The 20,972-nt window shown below is 43.6% G+C and overlaps 1 protein-coding gene across 2 annotated transcripts in view; it reads right to left on the bottom strand.

The window, feature by feature from the left end:
• The window catches only part of OSTF1 (osteoclast stimulating factor 1), a 118,666-nt gene that overhangs the window by 54,304 nt on the left and 43,390 nt on the right, over positions 1 to 20,972 (bottom strand). For both annotated transcript variants that reach the window (XM_029616140.1, XM_029616149.1), the window contains exon 2: positions 5,748 to 5,794. In XM_029616140.1, coding sequence (XP_029472000.1) covers positions 5,748 to 5,794 — 47 coding nt within the window. The remainder of the gene's footprint in view (positions 1 to 5,747; positions 5,795 to 20,972) is intronic.

Raw genomic sequence — 20,972 nt, 5'->3', positions numbered from 1 at the left:
CTGCCTGCAGAATAGTATATCTTTATTTTTAAAGAACTTATCCAGAATTAACTCTTTCTCCCTTTCTAAAACAAAAGATACAAACATTGTAGCTCTCTTATTTATAATGTCAATGGATTCCTCCAAAAAAGTAGATATACCTGGTGTACTTTTTTGATTGGGTGATTGGGGAATTAGATCGAGGAAGAGCGCTCGATGTCATCTACTTGGATTTCAGCAAAGCCTTTGATACGGTCCCGCACAGGAGGCTTGTGAATAAAATGAGAAGCTTAGGAGTGAGCACCGAGGTGGTGGCCTGGATTGCAAACTGGTTGACGGACAGAAGACAACGTGTGATGGTAAATGGAACTTACTCTGAAGAGAGAGTGGTGTTAAGTGGAGTGCCACAAGGATCGGTGTTGGGACCGGTCCTGTTCAATATCTTTGTGAGCGACATTGCGGACGGGATAGAAGGTAAGGTTTGTCTTTTTGCGGATGACACTAAGATGTGCAACAGAGTGGACACGCCGGAAGGAGTGGAGAGAATGAGACGGGATTTAAGGAAGCTGGAAGAGTGGTCGAAGATATGGCAGCTGAGATTCAATGCCAAGAAGTGCAGTCATGCATATGGGGTGTGGAAATCCGAAAGAACTGTATTCAATGGGGGGAGAAAGGCTGATGTGCACGGAGCAGGAGAGAGACCTTGGGGTGATAGTGTCTAACGATCTGAAGTCGGCAAAACAATGTGACAAGACAATAGCTAACACCAGAAGAATGCTGGGCTGCATAGAGAGAGGAATATCTAGTAGAGATGTGAATCGGAACCGGAATCGGTTCGGTTCCGGTTCAAATCTTATAATTTTTATCATCCGGCCCAATTGGTTTTTTGTTTATCGGCTGCGCCCGATCCGATAAACAAAAAACCCACCCTGACCCTTTAAAACTGACCCCTTAGCCTCCCCCACCCCCCAAAAACGTTTTAAAATTACCTGGTGGTCCAGTGGGGGCGCGGGGAGCAATCTCCCGCTCTTGGGCCGTCGGCTGCGCTAATAAAAATGGCGCCGATGGCCCTTTGCCCTTACCATGTGATAGGGTATCCGTGCCATTGGCCGGCCCCTGTCACATGGTAGGAGCACTAGATGGCTGGTGCCATCTTTAAAAAATGGCGCGGGCACGTCGGGAGCGCCCACTCTCCCGATGTGCACCCAGGCAATTCTCTATTTAAATTAGGGCCCACACTAATAAGGAGGCGCTAGGGACAATAGTGCGTCCCTAGCGCCTCCTTATTAGCAGAAGCGGCGGCTGTCAGCAGGTCCCACAATTGACACTTAATTTTACCGGAGTCGGTTTTCGAACTCGCTGACAGCCACGGGGTCAGAAAACGGAGGCTGGCAAAATTGAGCATCAGTTTTCGAAGCCATGGACCAGCATACAGATTTTTTTTGTAATGTTTTTTTAAATTTTTTGGGACCTCTGACTTAATATTTCTATGATATTAAGTCGAAGGGTGTACAGAAAAGCAGTTTTTTCTGCTTTTCTGTACACTTTTCCCGGTGCTTTCTATGATTAATTTCTGAGAGTAAAATGTGCGGCTTGGCCGCACATTTTACTTTCAGTATCCCGGGCAACTAACTAATAGGCTCATGTTGATGAGTGCTATTAGTTTTCGCGAATTTGGCCACGCGTTTTCAAGGCACTGTTACCCCTTACAGTATAAGGGGAAATAGATGCGCATTGAAAACACACGGCCAAACGTGTGCTAAATGGTGCTCTCGGCCAAGCGCACCGTACTGAATCAGCCTGCTAGTTATGCAGGTAACATGGCATGTATTTGCCATGTTCAGCCTTGCAAAATTCGGGGGTTATGCAGGTAATCTTGGCCCCACGTTGGAACGCTCATGCCTCATCTCTTTTCTGCCTCCTTATTCTTGACGCTCACACAGGTATGAACGCACGTACTTCCTGGCTTCTTAAAATTCGCATTGCTGGCATGCGCCCCACATACGCGTGTATGGGGCCATTTTTGTGTGAGCAATGATTTTAAAATCTATCTGTTTGTCGGGGGATTACACAGGTAGAATGGCTGAATCTACCTAAGTGGGTTTTCTGCCAGATCAAAATACATGCATAGTTTAGCCACACACTCACTTTTAGCTGCCTTAAAAAGAGGCATTCATATGGGATGTAACTTGACTGACAGAAAATTGTGTGTGTGTATTCAGTTTAAAGTATGTCCTTACATAATCAGTGCACCACACTTTACATAAAGTGCCTATATTCTTTTTATCTGCATGACGATCTGATCGTCGGATGTGAATGATGTGGGTAATTTGTGCTTGAAGATCAGGCCAGTATGTGCAAGCTGAAAAGTCTACATGTCTGCTTTGTCAGTTAGATGGATTACTGAATATTTCCCCCAAAGGTATAAATGTATTTAGATTCCTGGTTGGCTCAATGAATCCATTTTTGTTCTGGAATAGTGTGGTTGCTTCTTCCATCAAAGCTGAGCCCAAAGAATGCTTGCATTAGTTGATATAGAAACTCATTCAAGTTCTGTGGGCCTTCAGTGATTCAGCAAGAGGTGCAGAACTTGATCTTATTTTGAAAATGTTCTATTTTTAAGAATGCTGTGATGAAAAACTATGAGAAATATTCCATGATGCCCTTTTCAAGAGGGCAGGAAGCTTTCTCTGCTTCCCCTAAATGCAAATTTTTTTTTTTAAAAGCCTCCATTATATTTTAAGCTCCATATCAAATCTTGTTCTGTCCTTAAGACATCGAAGACCTAGAGTTATACCAGGATTTTATTTGCTGCTATTTTGGCTCCTTGTTACCATCCTAATGCCAAGCAGTGTGTGGGAGGAAAGATGTACAGAAACTTCTTGCTTAATGATCAGAGCATGTGGGTGATGTTGGTCAGGAAAGAAAGACCTGCCACATGGGAAAGAAAGCACAGAGCACTGGTTCCCAACCTTTTTTCATACAGCAGCATACCCAAACAGTGGGTTTACTTTGTCATGGCAAACCAAAATATGAAGTAAAAATATGAAGTAAAAATAAGAATTAAAAATAAAAGCAGAAACTCAAAAAAATTACAAAATACATTTATAAATTAGATAGAAAATAATTAAATGATTTTCAACAAGCCATAAAAATGTTGGAGTTATTTAAAAAATAAATACAAATAATGTATTATTATCAAGACCATAGGAGACGGACAGAAAGAGAAGGGTGGAGCTGGAGCAGACATAGCAGAGCAGAAAACAATTGCTCTGCTGTCTTCTGCAGCTCCTCCCCATCCTGCTTCCTGTTTACTGAGGGGAGGGGCTGAAGCTGGAAAGTTAACAGCAGTTTCTCACTGTTTTGTTATGAAATTCCAGGCACTAGCAAATAAGAGTCTAGCAACACACCTGTGCTGCTGCTTTTTCTACAGGTAGAATTTTGCTGGAAAAGTACCCACGAAGGTTTGAAAATGCAATCTCCCAACCTAAACATGCCCTCAGGAGTGCAGGGCAAACAAGATGCAGCAGACTTTGCTACAATGGTTTTTAAATTTAGTGGGAAGTAGAGTATTAAAGGCTCAGAAACCTATCCTGTATTTCTACCTATGTTACGGAATTTATTTAGTTAATTTGATTTTTATATTCTGCTTTTCTGCACTTCAAACTGAACATCCCGGGTACTTTAGGTATTTTCTGAGGTGACGGAGGGTAAAGTGACTTGCCCAAGGTCACAAGGAGCGATAGTGGGATTTGAACCCCGGTTTCCCTGGGTCATTACCCACTGCTCTAACCACTAGGCTACTAGGAAGATAAGTCAAAAATCCCCTTAAACAACCCATGGGACTAGCACCAAAAAAATGCTTGCCCCCTTCCTTTTCAGTGTACATTTTTAAGCCTTGACTCCTAGAACACGGGGGGGGGGGGGGGGGGTGGTAGATTTTCAGAGGGTTACGCGCGTAACCCCCGAAAACCTATCCCAAAACCCCCCTGTGCGCGCCAAGCCTATCTTGCATAGGCTTCCAGCGCGCGCAAAACCCCGGGACGCGCATAAGTCCCGGGGCTTTCCTGGGAGGGGGGGGGGGGCATGTCGCGACCAGCGCATCCTCAGGGGCGTGTCGGGGGGGGGCGTGATGCAGCCGGCGCGTCATCTGGGGGCGTGGCCGTGGCCTCCGGAACAGCCCACGGACCGGAACATGGCACACGGCAGCCGGCCCGGCGCTCGCAAAGTTATGCCTGCCTCGAGCAGGCGTAACTTGTTCAACAAAGGTAGGGCGGGGTGTAGATAGGGCTGGGGGGGGGGGTTAGGTAAGGGAGGGGAAGGTGTGGGGAGGCTGAAGGAAAGTTCCCTCCAAGGCTGCTCCGATTTCGGAGGGAATGGAGGCAGGTTGCGCGGCTCGGTGCGCGCAGGCTGCCGATTTTGGGCAGCCTTGCGCACGCTGACCCCGGATTTTAGCAGCTACGCGCGTATCTATTGAAATCGCGTGAACAAAAGTACGCGTGTGCGCAAATTTATAAAATCTACCCCAGAATAGGGGAACAAATTTTAATTCAGAAAAATAGCTCCTTCACCAGTTTTTTGTTATTAAATCTCAGATCTATGAGGCTGCAAGGAAAAAATCTGAATAGATGTGGGGAGGCCATAAAATCAATATTTATGTAGATTTTGCTCCCACCATATTAAGGAAGCGGCAGTAGCTATGAGATGTCATGTCCCTACTGCGGTCTGATTACATCAGATATCAGTGGACCTTTCCTTTTGGCCTTGTATTCACACTTAAGGGCTCCTCTCACAAAATTTGCATGGTGGCTGAGGCTATTGGTATCCTAAGGGAGGAAGAGCTCTAGTAACTTTTCAGTTCCTAAAATGGCTGCAACAGTGAATAGTGCAAATATGCTCTCCCGATGGATGAGAGCTGGTAAAGGAGTGAGACAAACCTACCAGTAATTGGGAGACTCGCGGCCCACCACTTCTGAATCGCATTGAAGATGGATGCAAACACTGATGACATTCACGTGACTTCTTTACTACATAGGTTAAGCAGTACTTAATGTGTCCATAAACATATCTCATCTTCACTTGTGGATTTGCTTCTTTCTTTCAGCTCAGTTTATTCATTACTGGATGGTCTATGGTCATAATAGGTTAGGGGATGAAAGGGACTGAGGGGGTGGGGGGGAGTCTGTTCTATTACCAATGTACTTTCCTCTTATCAGAGAGTGGGATCTGCACAGGAGTGTCAGCAGATCTACTTATTGAGAAGGGATGGGAGGTGAGGGTTGGTTGAATAGTGGGTCATTGGGAAGAGGTATGAGTACCTGATGAATATTAGAGATTTTCCCCATAGATTTTTTTCATCTAGTTCCAAAGAAGGAAAATATGTGGGGGGTATGCATCCTTATCACGCACCATTTAACATTTGAGCTTCTGTTGTGATGTCCGGATCCCAGAGGTAGATACTTATTACTTAAACTTAGGGTGGGAGGTGTTGTTTATATTTTGATTTATGCTCCTAATCATGATCAAGAGTCCTTTCTGACAGCCCTGGAAAAGGTGCTGATCTTTCACTCTGAGGGAATACTGACAGTAGATGGGGGCTTTAATAAGACTAGAGTTAGTTCTCTAGATAAGTAATACGCCTAATACGCGTGTTTATGGGTGCATGCCTGCTCCTTTTAAAATTTACCTGTAAGCCTTTAAAAATGTATCCCCTTAAAGTGGCAAAAAGGAAAAAAGGATTAGATTAGAATTTAAAAAGGAACACTTACTGTTCTGGGCTCAAAACTATACAGTGCTCTGAAAACCTTGACTTGCCCTAAAAAGAAAGAAAAAAAAAAAGTAAACACTTTGTTAGTCACTGGTAGCAACTGCCCACTGCCCACTGAAGAAGTCGGACAATAAATCCTTGTCAATTGGAGTCAAAAGACGGCCATGGAAATAATACATTTCATTTCACGCCTTTCCCCCTACATATCATAACAGAAACTCAGGTATCATCACTTTGGACTCTGCTGTCTTTCAAGCCTCAAATTTGCATTCTGTTTGCAATTGCTAGCATTAGATATCAAATGCTCAATAGTCACAAAATCTACAATTCTCTCTCCTTTGATTCATGCTGCATTCTTATGCCTTGTGTTCAGGATTCTACCATCTACCCTCTCCTATTTCTTCAGAATTATATGGCTAGAATCCATGCTGTCCCTAGCCGCAACCAGGTGTCACCTTTCTTGACCTCCATTCACTGCCATCCTGTTAGACCCCAGGGGTGCAGAAATGGGGAAGGGGGACACCCCCCCACCACCTCTTAAGGGGGTACATGAATGATCTTCGAGTGAGGCATAGCAGCTGGCTGGCTGAGGAAGGAAAAAAAATGGCTGCACTCTCCAGTTTAAGCAACGTAGAACCACTGCAAGCTTAGGAGGGAAGGAGTATAGTCACATCATCGTAGGCATGCCAAGGCTTCGCCATGCATTTCTTTCAATAGGCCTGGTATAGAAGCTGCTTCCACTGTGGTTGAGTCAGACATGGGAGGAGCAACTGCGGTAATTCCACCACCCAGGAAGAGCTGCCACTCTCAGGTTTCAGCCAGGGAGGACTTCCTACTGCCTCGGAGTCTCCCCTCCCCAGGTGTAATGGGATTGCTTGGCCTAAGTCTGAGTAGATTAGCAGGATGTATTCAGAAGGTAAGCCTCGTTGAACTCAGTGTTCTCACGACTGACTCCGGTATCATGTAACTGGACAATCGCAAGAAAGGAAGTGTTAAACAGATGCACAGGTTCTGCGGTGAGGGAGTTAGAATCATAAGAGTAACCCAGTTGTTTTCTCTCCCTGAACCATGTTTTTAAGGGAATCACATGCGTCTCTCAAAACACGGTTTCAGTTGTGCAGACGAAGAGAGTATAATTAACAGAGGTATGGGAGGGAGGAGGGAGAGGGATAGACAGAGGAAGAATCCAAACCTTGGCTGCCCTCCTAATAATTTTAAGAAAAATATTTGTACAACACTATTGTTTATTTATTTATTTTATTTTATTTAAAGTTTTATATACAGCACAATGGGTAGGGAAACTATCAGTCTAGGCGGTTTACATATTCGCACACACATAGCTTGAACAATACTTAAAACTTAATACAATACTTAATACGAACAATTTAAATTATTCAAATGAAACTTGTAAACGGATATGATGTAATATGATAGATTTAGTATAGATTGTATGCACTGGTAAAAAGAAGGGTTTTTAATAGTTTTTTAAATTTGCACGATTAGCTGTCAGTCGAATATGTTCTGGAAGTGAGTTCCACATTATTGGTCCGGCTACAGAGAATGCTCGTTTACGAGTTAAAGATAAACTAACGGATTTTATTGATGGTACTTCTAAAATACATTTATCAAGGGAACGGAGTTGCCTAGTTGGTCTGTAAATTCTTAAAAGTGAACATAACCAGATAGAGTTAGTGTTGTAGAGCAGATTATGAATTGTGGATAAGATTTTGTATGTTATATGATATGAAATTGGAAGCCAATGCAGATATTGTAGAATAGGTGAAATATGGTCTCTCCGGGATACATTACACAACATTCGGGCGGTTGCATTCTGTATTAGCTTTAGTGGTTGTATAGTTGATTGAGGTAAGCCAAGATACAGTGAATTACAATAGTCTAGAGAGAATAGAACTAGAGCTTGTGTGATCAAACGAACATCATTTGGGAGAAGAATTGGTTTGAGTTTTTTAACATATAGATTTTGTAAAAAGATTTTTTTACAATTTCAGATATGTGATTTGTCATTGCACGTCTGGAATCAATAACTATACCCAAGTTTTTTGCATGAGGTTTTATGTTAATAATTTGATTCTGAAAAGTAAAAGTTGATGGTGGCTGGAAAGTTGAGTCAGGTACAGTTGATAAATAAATTAGTTCTGTTTTATTTGTGCAAGTATTGTTATAGCTATATCTGATTATCACCTTTGTTGTGATGCTTTCTGGAGGGTAACCTAGTATTAGTAATAAAACACTGCTCATCATGGAATCTACAGTTGCGCTGACTCAAGAGTGGGAGTGTGGCATGAAGTACTTTGTGCAGCAGATCCTGTCAGGTAGGGAGCTTGCAGGATACTGGTTTCAGTTGGTTTTTGGGGGGGGGTTTTCAAGACATCGGCCTTGTTTGTGTTTCAGGGTTGTGGTTGCATGAACCTGGTACACCAGGGAGAGAGATCCCATTTGAGGCCTGGCCAGAGAGAGGAATGAGGTGGGAGAGAATAAATGCAAAAAGCATAATAAAAAATTTAAATAAAACAAAAAACATGACAAAACAAAGATGAACTAAGAAAAACACAAAACTAAAGATAGGAAAGAAAAAAGAAAAAAAGTCTGACAGGATGGAATGGAGTTTTTCCCAGCTCCTAAAATTTTTGTCTGGCACTTAAGTTTCTTAAAAATGTTCCACCCCTTACCATTTCTCTGTCATATGTAAGCCTGTCTGTCTGGCAAGCTGTGTGTGTGTGTGGTGTTAAGCAACTGGCTATGGTCTGTGGGTCTTTCTGTTTGGGTGTGGGGCGTCTGCCTCTGTGTTCATCTTTGTGTATGTGCGCTCGCTCTTTTCAGCAACTTGAAGAGAAACAAAAATGGGAACTCTGAGCCATGGATTAGCAGTATGGCTCTCTAGTGCAACAGTTCAAGAGTCAATTGGTCGGTAAGAGAATTTGACATAATGGCAGGAATCTAGGATACCCTTTCATTGTGTGTGTTAATACAGTGCTTTTTTTTTTTTCACTGTATAACTATGTCTTCATTTTTTATGTAGATTGCCTTCCACAAGGTCGTCTTTGGTTTGTCATACTGTATTCCTTTATTTGTATCAGTATACTAATTCAGGGGTGAGTGATCTTTTCAATCTGCAGCCCTCCCCCTTTTCATCCATGCATTGGTTGGGATCTCCCAACCTGGGTTGATCTCTGTGATAGGCGACTGTTTATATGGATAACATATGTATATGGAAATTCACGACAGGGTTCCACCTTACCTTTCTCTGAAATTTCTTATTTTTTTGACCTGGCAGTTTTTGCTGCTCCTTTGGACCTCCAATTCAATCAGAACCAGGCCTGGGAGCCTGGGGCCATAAGCCTTCATTCACAATTACTGGGGATTCCCCCATTTTAGTCTGGTCTTTGCAGTGTCGGCCCTGTGCTGGGGCCATGCACCACTGCTTCCTCCGGAACTCTGCAATCATGGGCTCTGAATCCAGACACTAGGTGTCACCCTTGAGCAATGACTATAACTACCTCTGGTGGCTGACAAGAGAATCTCTGGAGGGTGTGGGTGGGCGTTGCAGGATCCTTCCTTTGCCACTCATGTATGGGCTGGATATATGTTTGGAGGATACAATCAAAATGGAAACTGCTCCTGGAGAGTTAGGCCTTGAAGTCTTTCCTCCAGTGGAATACACCCAAGCTTGGTGGGGGGCAGTTGTCAGTGGATCCTGGTTGCGCTGGCCCAGGAGAAAGAAAACCAGACGGGTTTGGTTTCCTCTCATCTCTCACTGATGCCCCTCTTGCTTTAAAAAAAAAAAAAAGGTTAAGGGGAGCTGGGTGCGGCAGGGTAAGCTATCTGGCAAGCAGAATTCCCTGAGAACCAACTGAGCAATGAAGCGGTGTGCGGGCTTAACTAGTATTCTGTTAACGCTGGAAATTCTACTCCTTAAACCGTATTGCGAGAAAAGTTTCTGGCGCTAGTGTTAGTGTGGGGCTGATTGGAGTTCCGATGCTGGAGACCTGCACTTTGGATTTATGCACACTCAAAAAGCTTATTTGTGCACCTTCTCCCCCCCCCTGCCCCCACCACAGTCCCATGGATATCTACAGAAATCTCAAGGTGAGCAGAAGTCAAAAGTTTCCAGGTATGCAGATAGTCTTGCCCAGGCAGCTCCTCCAAGGCACACCCTTCAGCGCTGCTTGGTTGGTCATCAGAGACCACTGCTGTTAATGGCAGCTTCTTCCCTTCCTAGGCCTGAGCATACCACCTCTGTACTGTGCGAAATATGGAGCAGTGCACCAAGCCATGCAAAAACACTCAGTATGCTATCAAAAAACTGCAGATTTAAAGTTGTAGGAGAAAGTAGGGCCAATATATATTTTAAAAAAAAAAAAACTGCAACTCTGTATGCTTACACAATTCTTAATAGAAGCACATTATTATGCAAGATTTCATTTCCTGTGGCTTTTGGGAAATGAATAAAAGTCCAAACAAAATTGTGCAAGCAAAAAAAAAAACCATGCAGAAAGAATTGTACAGTGTTTACCCAACTCTTAAATTTACCACTTACAGGCAGACATCCCACAGTGGACGTTTTTGCTTAAACAAACTGCTTGGCCTTTCCCTTCTGTTGCCTGTTTAGTGAGTCCAACTGCTCCAGGTGGTATAGGGAACATTTAGCACTGTGGATTGCTCATTTACAAAAACATGTTCTACCTGTATACATATGTAATCACACATGAGAGGCTCAGAACCTTCAAACCACCACATAAAACCATCAAGTTTTATACACTGGTTTGTTTGTGGTATTCTAGAACATGATTTCTGGTCAATGAAATTGCAGTGTCAGCTGCTTTCCTAGTGGCTGTGGATCTCTCAAAAACACCCCATTTATTACAGCTAAACCAGAAGAACCTGACACAGCTATGTTATGGCTTGGCTTAACCTCTTTTAACAAAATAAAGCTCGTATACAGCATAAACAGAATAAGTAACAGGTGATCATCAGGTATCAAGGACAGGACCGCTGCGCACTCCTGAGGATTTTTAATTTTTTGATGCTAAATATAGAAACACTGCCCATCAAACATCTAACAATCAAAAAGAAAATAAAGTGTTAAAAAGTACTAACTTGTATGCACATGTCATTTACATTTTCCTCAGTACACGTGTATATGCATACACACAATTTTTCCTATTGGGTGGGGGGCCAATGTAATAAGCCATGCATTTAAGACTCAGAGCCGAAATTCATCAGTTTCTTAACATACATGCTCAAAATTGTATTACTGATGTAGCAAGCAAATGGTATGCTAATGCATCAGGAGTCGAAAATGAGCACAACCAAAAGTGTGCACTCAACTTTTTTGCACAGGCTGAGCATACATTTTAACTCTGGCAGGAGACGGATGACTGATTTTATGCCCTCAAAACATACAAATCACTGTTTTGCAAGCATAATGTCTTATGTGCACAAAATATGATTTGTGCTTGTGCAGAGCCCAGGGACAGAGACTGCATGGGAGGAAGTGAGAGGATACATCACTCAAGCCCGCCCCCTCAGGGCTGCTGTCAGCTTCCGCTGGAAAAGAATTCCCTCCCCCCACCCCTTTCCTATCCAAAAAAGGACTTGGATGGGGGATCCTCCATATCAGGAGGAAGTTGAAGCCTGCAATGTTTCGAGGCCAAGAGGAAAGGAGAGGCTGAAACTATCTGGAGGGAGGGAGGGAAGGTGAGAGTAGCCCTGCTGGGGCATTTTATAAAAATTTAATGGAGAGAGGAAGAGGAAGGAAAGATTTATGGACAATAATCAGCTTTTGGGCACAGAAATCTGGAGTGCAGGACCCCAGCCTCAGAGTTCCCAAACAGCCTCACACTACTAGCACCAGGGCTAACCAGGATTAACATTTTCAGCGTTAACAGTATTAACCTGTATGCACATTGCTGTACACACAATTTTGTGTGTGGAGAACTCTTTTCTGCATCACTTGTGTGTAATACTGTGGGTTAAATTGTGTGCTATACAAAGTGCATCTTATTACATCAGCCCCTGAATGATGTTAGCTCAAAGTGGATGGTCCCGGCAGCAGTAGCAGGGAGATCTTTTCAAAGCAAGTTAGCTCTCCACCTTCTAGAGACTACAATTTTGTTTGGGGGGGGGACGACAAGGGGGTAGCTACTGCCACCAGGCTGGACATCAGCCAACCCTGTTTTTTGAAAGAGAATTCTCTTGTGACAGTATGAGGTGAAAGGAAGCAGGATCTGCCTTACGAATATTCAAAGCTATTTTTAGTCTTCAGAACAGCAACAGTAAATAATTAATCTAAAAAAAATCATTACAAAGAATTTTCTTCTCTGTACAGTAATATAACCAGAAAATTATAAAAGTTAAACCCTCAGAACATCGGCCATATTTCCAAGAGCATTTTATCCAGCTAGACTCCAGGATGTTCCCTCTACCATCAAGGTGGACAAGCTGGAAAATACAATGCACAAGTAGATCAAAAGCGGTGATGATCATGCATTGCCTTCAAGGAAATAGCAAAATCTTCCTAGAGTGGCTGTTTGCAGACTGAAATGTGTATTTATACCTTCAGTGTGGTATCTGCCCTTTATACATATGCCCCAGAAATTTTCATCTACTTGTCAATGCATTCATTTCATGGCTGGAGAGCAGCCTAAGCTGAATAGCAATTTGCGCAGGACAGTGAATAAAATTGCTATTCAAAATGAACAGAGGCTGAAGAGGGGTACAGAGGACAAAAACAGCATTTAATGAGGCATTTCTGACCCATCCAGTTCTGAGCCACAGAATGCACTTCCTCATCACCCTATGCATGAACCTAATTTTCCCCGAAATGCAAACTAGCTCCACTGACATTGTTCCTTTATAGAAAAAGGCTTGGAAATCACACTGAAGATGCCCCAGCTATGATATCAATAGAATATAAGGGCAAGAAATCAACAGACCCTGACCACACTTTATAATCTCTGAAACACTTATTTGCCCCAACTACATAGAAATCAAAGGAAAACCAACACACATATGTAATAAAAAAACAAATAAGCTTATTGGAGTTAGAAATCAAACCACCAATGCCGTTGCAAGTTGCAGTGTATGAGGAACTGCTAATGTGCAAGGCCAGCATGTGTTCAGAAGTTGAAAGAAATATCCCATCTGCACATTCTTTATTCTACTTCCTGCCCTCAGAGCTGCATTCTCAATTAAGAAACAGCACTAACGTGACACGGGCCACATGTCATACAGTCCTAAATCTCTGCACTGCTGTCATCCTCAAAACCTTGCAAACCCCTTCCCTACAGGTCAGCAAGTCTAGGAGCACTGGCCACTGTAGCCTCATCTGTCTTGAACAAGGGCTCCACGACTGCATTATATTCCCTGCCACCCAGGAGTCATAATAGAGGGGTCTCTGACCTCACACATATTGCTAGCTCCTGTACCTTCTTCAACACAGCTGTCATACATATCAGCCGGCACTTTTCCTTCTAGGCTAGGATGCCCTACAATCTCCTTTCTGTCTTCTTTTCAGGAAGAGGGAAAAATATTAAATATATTTGTGAAAATTCACTCTTATTTTGTTGATGAGTCTTGTGATATTTCCTAGGGTTGGTGGTGTTTGTGTCTGAATCATGGGTGAGAGTACATGTGTACAGGGTTGGTTCCTATAGTACAAACAAGAGTGTTTTCAAGAAAGAGATATGAACAAGAGAGGGGATGACAGGAGGAGGTATGTGGATAGTGTGTGGAGATGCTCATTTGGTAGGTAGGGATGGTCAGTGCTGCAGAGATCATGGTACAGCCTCTTTAAAACTAGTCAGTAATGGCTACTAGCAGGTCTTTTTCTCAACTTACTTCTAAGACATTTTTTGCTCCAATTCCAATGCAATTGGATAAAATAGAAGGCATAGAGGCAGATTTTCAAAGGGTTACGTGCATAACCCCCGAAAAGCTGCCCCTTCCAACCCCTGCATGCACCGAGCCTATCTGGCATAGGCTCGGCGGCGCGCACAAGCCCCGGGACACGCATAAGTCCCAGGGCTTTCCTGGGGGGCGTGTCGGGGGTGTGTTGCGGCCGGCGCGTCATCAGGGCCAACCCGGGGCGGGGCCGCGGGCGTAGTTCCGGCCCAGGGGCGTTCCGGTGCGTGGCCGTGGCCTCCGGACCAGCCCCGGACTGGAACATGGCGCGCCAGCAGCTGGCAGGCGTAACTTGTAAATAAAGGTAGGGGAGAATTAGTTAGGGCTGGGGGGTGGGTTAGATAGGGGAAGGGAGGGGAAGGTGTGTGTGGGGGGGGGGGGGGGGGCGGAAGGAAAGTTCCCTCTGAGGCCGCTCCGATTTCGGAGCGGCCTCGGAGGGAACGGAGGATGTCTGTGCGGCTCAGCGCGTGCAGGCTGCCAATTTTGCGCAACCTTGCGCGCGCCGACCCTGTATTGTATAACATGCGCACGGCAGCGCGCGCATGTTATAAAATTGGGAGTAGATTTGTTCGCGCAGGGTTGCGCGAACAAATCTACTCCCGCACATACCTTTTAAAATCTATCCCATAGTGTAGCATGGACCATTTCCTATTGTTTTCCCGAGGAAAGAAAAAATTATTTAGTTTTTCCTCCCATAGGAAATAATGGGAGCTGCACAGGCAAACAGGAGGCTCGCCACGCTAATGCTTGGTCTGAGCAGGAGTAAACATAGTTGGGGTAGAGGCCTTGAGGAAGTGAATTAAGCCCATGTATCTACGTGGGAGAATACCAAGTTGAGTATAGGAGTGGAGGTAAAACACCTGCTCTTTGCTCCAAAGCTTTATTTGTGAATATCTTTTAGAAAGTCTGAAACAGCCCAAATAATGGCTAAATATCCCCATTTACAAAAGTAGATAATAGGGATGTGCATTCATTTGAAATGAATAGGTAAAATGCAACAAATGAGACCAGTCTCGTTTCATTCATAGACTCCTGAAATGAATGGAGAGTGCTCACGAATTGAAACTAAAATTTTCATTTCATTCATTTATGTTTCCCATTCAAGTCTATGGCCTATTGAAAAGTGCTGCAGGAAGACTAATTATAGCAACCAACACATTCCTGAGTGAGGTAGTAGACAGGAGGGATCCAAAGTGTGAGAAGTAAGCATGGAGACAGGATGGAGGACCAATCAAGGTGTTGCTGCACTTCTCCTGATGCTACACTGTGAGGGTCTTGCTGCCATACGCTTGATGTGCTGATGAGTTTTTCACTCACTCAGCTTTACTGCCATACCCCAGACTCTATACCTTAGGAGGTCTTGCTGCCATTCTGCCTTGCTGTTGTACACTTATGTTACATCTTCGGTTCTTGCTGCCACCCCGATGTACCAGCTTGCTGTCCTGCTCTTGATACTAAACCTTTGAGGGGGGGTTAGGGTCTTGCTATCACTCAGCTTTGCTACTGTACCCCAAATTCTACACCTTGGGGGATCGAGCTGCCACCCGGCCTTGTTACTATACACTTTATGCTACACCTTAGATATCTTTCTGCCACTCATACTTGCTGCCATCCATGCCCTGATACTACACCTTGGGGGTCTTGCTACCACTCTTCCTTGCTGCTAAACCTCTTATGCAACATCGTCAGTTCTTGTTGTCACTCTGCCTTGTTGCCTCCCTGATGCACCACTTTGAGATCTTGCTGTCATATCATTTATGCTACACCTCAAGGCTCTTGCTGCCCCCTCTTCCTTGTTGCTATAAGAGTGAGGTAGCACAAAATTATTCAAAGTTGATAAAATAACAGTAGATTGCGAGGATCTGTAGAGAAACCTTGTGAGACTAGGAGACTGGATATCTGAATGGCAGATGAAATATAATATGGAAGAATGCAAAGTGAAGCACATCGAGAAAAATAATTCCAACAATGGGTGCACAATGCTAGGCTCTGTACTGGAAGTCACTATCCAGGAAAAGAACCCTGGAATTCTTGTGGACAATACATTTAAATCCTTTGCTCACTGTGTAAGCGCAGTCAAAAATACAAATAGAATGTTAGGAATGATCCAAAAAGGAACTAAGAATAAAACAGTGCAGTTCTGGTCACCCCATCTCAAGAAAGACATAGCAGAACTAAAAAAGGTGCAGAAGAGAGTGACAAAAATGATGAAAGGGATGAAACATCTCTCCTATGATGAGAGGCTAGGGCTCTTCAAACTAGAAAAGAGACAGCTGAAGGGGGACATGATAGAAGTTTATAAATTCATGAGTGGCATGGAATCGGTAAATAAAGGCACACTTTTTAACCTGTCAAATTTTACACCTGCCCCAGAGCAGGCATAAAATCTGGCCACGCATCAAGGGGTATACTTAAAAACAAAAGCTACTGCTTTTCTGGCGTTCCTCCCATCTAGTATCATCATGATACGAGTAGAAGGAATCACAGAAAGCATCCTGAAAAATTAAAAAGGCTTGACGGAAAAACTAAAAATTCTGGGTGTACAATAAACACGAGGATAATACATGCTTCAGGCCATGTGTATTGTGTGTATATATATTGTGCTGTTAAATTCGCTACCGTGGGATAATTAGACACTCTTAAATTGAGCATCCATTTTGGTAACCCGCACGCAACCACATTTCGGGAAGTAAAAAATGGCCAACCCCCAACCCAAAAACAAAACTGCGACAAAAAAAAAATAAAAATTGTGCACACCACTAATAACCTCATCTACATGGTATTTTCATGTGATAAGCGCTATTAGCTATGCCTTTGTTTGGACATGCTGATCCCCTTATTGCATCTGGGTTATGGACATGCATCTATAACGAGCATTAATTTGTGCGCTAGGCTGGGTGCACATTATTACATTGGTCCCTGGGTGTGATATGTTTAAGTGTCTGTGCCTATCTGGGTGTTGGGTTTCTGTCTAGGTCTGGGGAGTTTTTGTCTATCTGGGTCTATTTCACTCTCCATCAGCCTGCGTGTAGGGTGTCTGCTTCTATGCCCATGTGTATGCGTGAATTTACTCCTTTCATCAAGTTGAAGTAAACAAAATGGGGCTTTCAGCCACAGGTTGGCAGTGTGGCTGCCTGGTGATTAGCCTTCATTACCCTACCCTAATTTCATTAATGGAAGGGGGCCCACAATCAAAATGGTTTGCTCACCCCTGCTAAAAGAGACCATGAACCTTGATTTAATCAGTGAATTTTTATCTATTGTATATCTGACTGCTGGCAAATCCAGAAATAAAAGTTTTGTTTAATTAAAGATATCTTTTCAGGTGAGACCCTCTTTTATTCCAAGACGTGGGTTTCAGAGAGGCATCTGTCAGCTCAACGAAGGAGTCAGGGTGTGGTCTGAGGGGAAAACAATGTTTTTGTGAAGTTTTCCCTATCTAACGATATATAATTCTCTTGCCTCTGTGCCAGGTCCACTACACTATCTGCTCGACTATTTTTGTTATATGCAAACACAGAGACTGGTGCTTAGCTCTCAAACGGGCATCAGATACCTCTCATTCCACATCAGCAGGTCTCACATAAGCACAATACCCAAGGTGTGGCCAATCATGGATTGAAACCAAGTCATTATTATATTCCCAGTTTTATGTTCTATTCCTTTCTGAATATTTACTAACATTCTATTTTTTTTTTTAACTACTGCTGCTGCACACTCAGCTGAAGATTTCAACATATTGTCCAAAATGACCCCCAAGGTCCTTTTCTTGAGTGGTAATTCCTAATATGGAGCCCAGCATTGTGTATATATAGCTAGGATTATTTTCCTTAAATGTATCACTTTGCACTTGACCATTTAGATGCCCAGTTCCCCAGTCTTGCAATTTCTCACAATTAACTTGTGTTTTAACTACTTTGAATAATTTTGTGTTATCTGCAGCTCTAATTACCTCTCTCATCGTTCATGAACACTGGTCCCAGTACAAATCCCTGGGACTCTCCACTGGGGGAAAAAAACTGACCATTTAGTCTTACCCTCTGTTTCATGTCTTTTAACCAGTTACCAGTTTACATTAGGACACTGCCCCCTAGCCCATTATTTTGTAATTTCCCAAGTCATATCTTATATGGAAAATTATCAAATGTTGGATACCCCTATGTAATCCCCAGCCCCCCTGGACACCAACCCCCCCCCCCCCACACACACACACACACACACCCTACACACCTCCAACCACTCCATCACACACAGCCACACACACGCAGGTCATGGAGTCCTAAAACATTATTTTAAATTGCCATGCAATTCTCAGCTTTTCTTTAATATGCTTCCAAACAGCTGCTTAATAAAAAAAGAAGGGAAGGTAGCCTTATGCTGAAGGCCATGTTTGTATGGGTAAGCGGTTTTTAGGCTTGCTAAGCTAGGCACTCTATCTCCAGTGGTCTGACAGAAGAGTTTGGCACTGAAAATGCTCATTTCTTTTCCCCAGTCCCTCTCCGAGAAATAAAGGCTGCCCTGACCTTCTCACATATAAGTTTCTCTCAGCTGCTGTTGGCAAGAACATTATTTTATTTATTTACATTATTTCTGAGCAGATGATCAAGACAGCATACACCATTAAAACAACAGCGATAAATGCATGAAAAAGAATTATAGCAACAGCAATAAATACCATTGGCCTGGAACAAGAGCTCCTAAAGATGGTACTACCAAAACTCAAGCAATGAACTGTCTTGACTACCAATAAAGTATTGTTACAGTTGAGAGATGCTCTTTGGCTCTGTCAGGTCTTGGCATGCAGTTTGTTGCTTGGCTGTAAAATAACATTTTTTGATATGTTAGCATTCGGTTGGTACCCTTGAAAACCCTCAAGATCATGTCTGTCATCACTAGAAACAAATATAATCCTGAAAAGTATGTGCACAGACAAGTCACTTGCATGACTGGCATTGACAGCCAAGTGACCAAGAACAGGCAACATTTTGAGGTCTTTCCCCAGCAGTGCTTAGGGGGAGGTGCATGCTTTTGGATAATACTGCTTACAACTAAAACAAGAACATGAACTGGAACTACTGCTGCTGGATTATTACATAAATACAGCCTCCCTTCAATGTCAAATGGAAGCTGACTTGAACTCCAGTTTTAAGTGCAAGTATTGAGGCACACTTGCTGGATACTATTTTGACTTTAAAGGTGTTTCAAAGACATATATGATCATACCTTCAAGGCATTTCAACCAACCAGCAGAACAGCGAGCATTAACTTGTGCTATATACTGAGGCTGATCCTGCTTTCTTACCCTATCCCTCCCTCCCCTAGCAATACATTTTAAAAACATTAAAAGCCCAATTATCTAGCACTCTACAAACTTGAACATAGTAATGCAGTTTTTTTTTACACTGCTACCAAGAAACATGACATCAGAAAAAGACCATATAGCCCATCCAGTCTGCCTATTCATCCAATTAATTTAGCATTAAAATTCTCACTTCCTTAGAAAACCCTTGTAATTATACCATGCTTTCTTGAATTCAGGTACTGTTTCTGTCTCTACCACTTCCACTGGGAGGCTATTCCACACATCCACTACCCTCTGTAAAGAAATATTTCCTAAGATTACTCCTGAGTCTATCCCCTTTCAACCTCATCTCATGAACCCTCCTAGAGCCTCCTTTCTGTTGTAAAAGGCTCACCTCCTGTGCTTGGAAACCTTTGAGATATTTGAATGTCTCTATCATATCTCCCCTATCTCACCTTTCCTCTTGGAAATGTTTAGATGTTTAAGTCTATCACCATATGATTTAGAATGAAGACCACTGACCATTTTAGTAGCCACTCTCTGGACTAACTCCATCCTGTTTATATCCTTTTGAAGGTGCGGTCTCACCAGAGATCTATATATGGGCAATATCACCTCCCTTTTCTGCTGACCATTCCTCTTCCCTATGCAGCTAAGCATCTTTCTGGCTTTTACTGTCGCTTTATCCACCTGTTTGACCACCTTACCCCCAGATCCCACTCAACAGAATGCTAATCAACATTAGGGAGCACAATAGCTTTTCTCTGCTCTGCCCACTCCAGCATTACCCCCTTCCCTTCTGTTCCCTGCAGCAGGAAGCTCTCAGATAACCATAACCAGTATGGACTATTCCCCAGGCAAGCCAGATAATGGAAATACCTGGGAACTTTCTGAATTTGGTCCAGAGACTCTGCAATTCTAAAGGAATTGCTGGATCTCCAGGCCAACAAGGGAAAACTGTGGGTTGGCTGCAGAAGCGGCTTTCATCACCCAGAAGAAATTCCTTGAGCAGCATGGGCGGGAAGGAGGATGTGAGTTAGCATTGAGGCTGGTTGAAGCCTAGATAGCATCAACCTGTGCAGCTGGAAGCAAGAGCTTTCTTGTCAGCCCCATGGGCCCAAAGGAGGCAACGTTAGCAGCTCTTGCTGAGTTCGGTGTGGGGAGCGAGAATGACTGAACACGAGTGTGTGCATATGTATAACAGAAAGTCTGTGTGCATCCCGGCTGTGACTGGAAATGAAAAGCTCCCAGATATAATAATGGGACTATTACTGCATACAGTATATAAAATGGTTCAAAAATGCAAGAGGCTTCCTTACAAAATCACTAGAACCTACAGCATCATGCTAAGCACCTGGGAAGTATGGACAAGCACGTGCAAGTTGCAGTTCAGTAGAAATTCTCTAAAGTAATTATGGATCGTTGTCTGACCATGTTCGTTTCCACCTACCTGCTTCCAGATCCATGCACCAAAGCCATTCTTATGGGCATCCTGTATTTTATTCAGTTGTTTTCCAAATACTATTTACCAATCCTGATATACCCCCTGGGGCAGATCTTTAAACCTGCACGCGGGTGTAGATTTGTTCACGCAACCCGGTGCGAACAAATCTATGCCCGATTTTAGAACATGCGCGCACTGCAGCACGTATGTTATAAAATTCAGGGTCGGCGCGTACAAGGGGGGTGCACAATTGTGCAACTTGCATGTGCCAAGCCATGCAGTCTTCCTCCATTCCCTCCTGCCCCCTGCACCTTCCACTCCCTTCCCCTATCCCTATCTAAAACCCCCTCCTTGCCTTTATCGGGAAAGTTACGCCTGCTTCCGGGCAAGCGTAACTTGCGCGCGCCGGCTGGCCATCCCCCAGCACAGCAGCTGTTCCAAAGGCCTCGGTCCCGCCCACGGCCCCACCCCCGGAACACCCCTATTTCGAAGCCCCGGGGCTTGCTCGGCGCACACAGGGGCAGCTTTTCGGGGGTTACGCGCGTAACCCTTTGAAA

Source organism: Rhinatrema bivittatum, chromosome 1 (assembly GCF_901001135.1).
Source record: "Rhinatrema bivittatum chromosome 1, aRhiBiv1.1, whole genome shotgun sequence".
Taxonomy (NCBI): Eukaryota; Metazoa; Chordata; class Amphibia; order Gymnophiona; family Rhinatrematidae; genus Rhinatrema; species Rhinatrema bivittatum.
The sequence above is the reverse complement of the archived record's forward strand: the minus strand, read 5'-3'. Positions and strand labels throughout refer to the sequence as shown.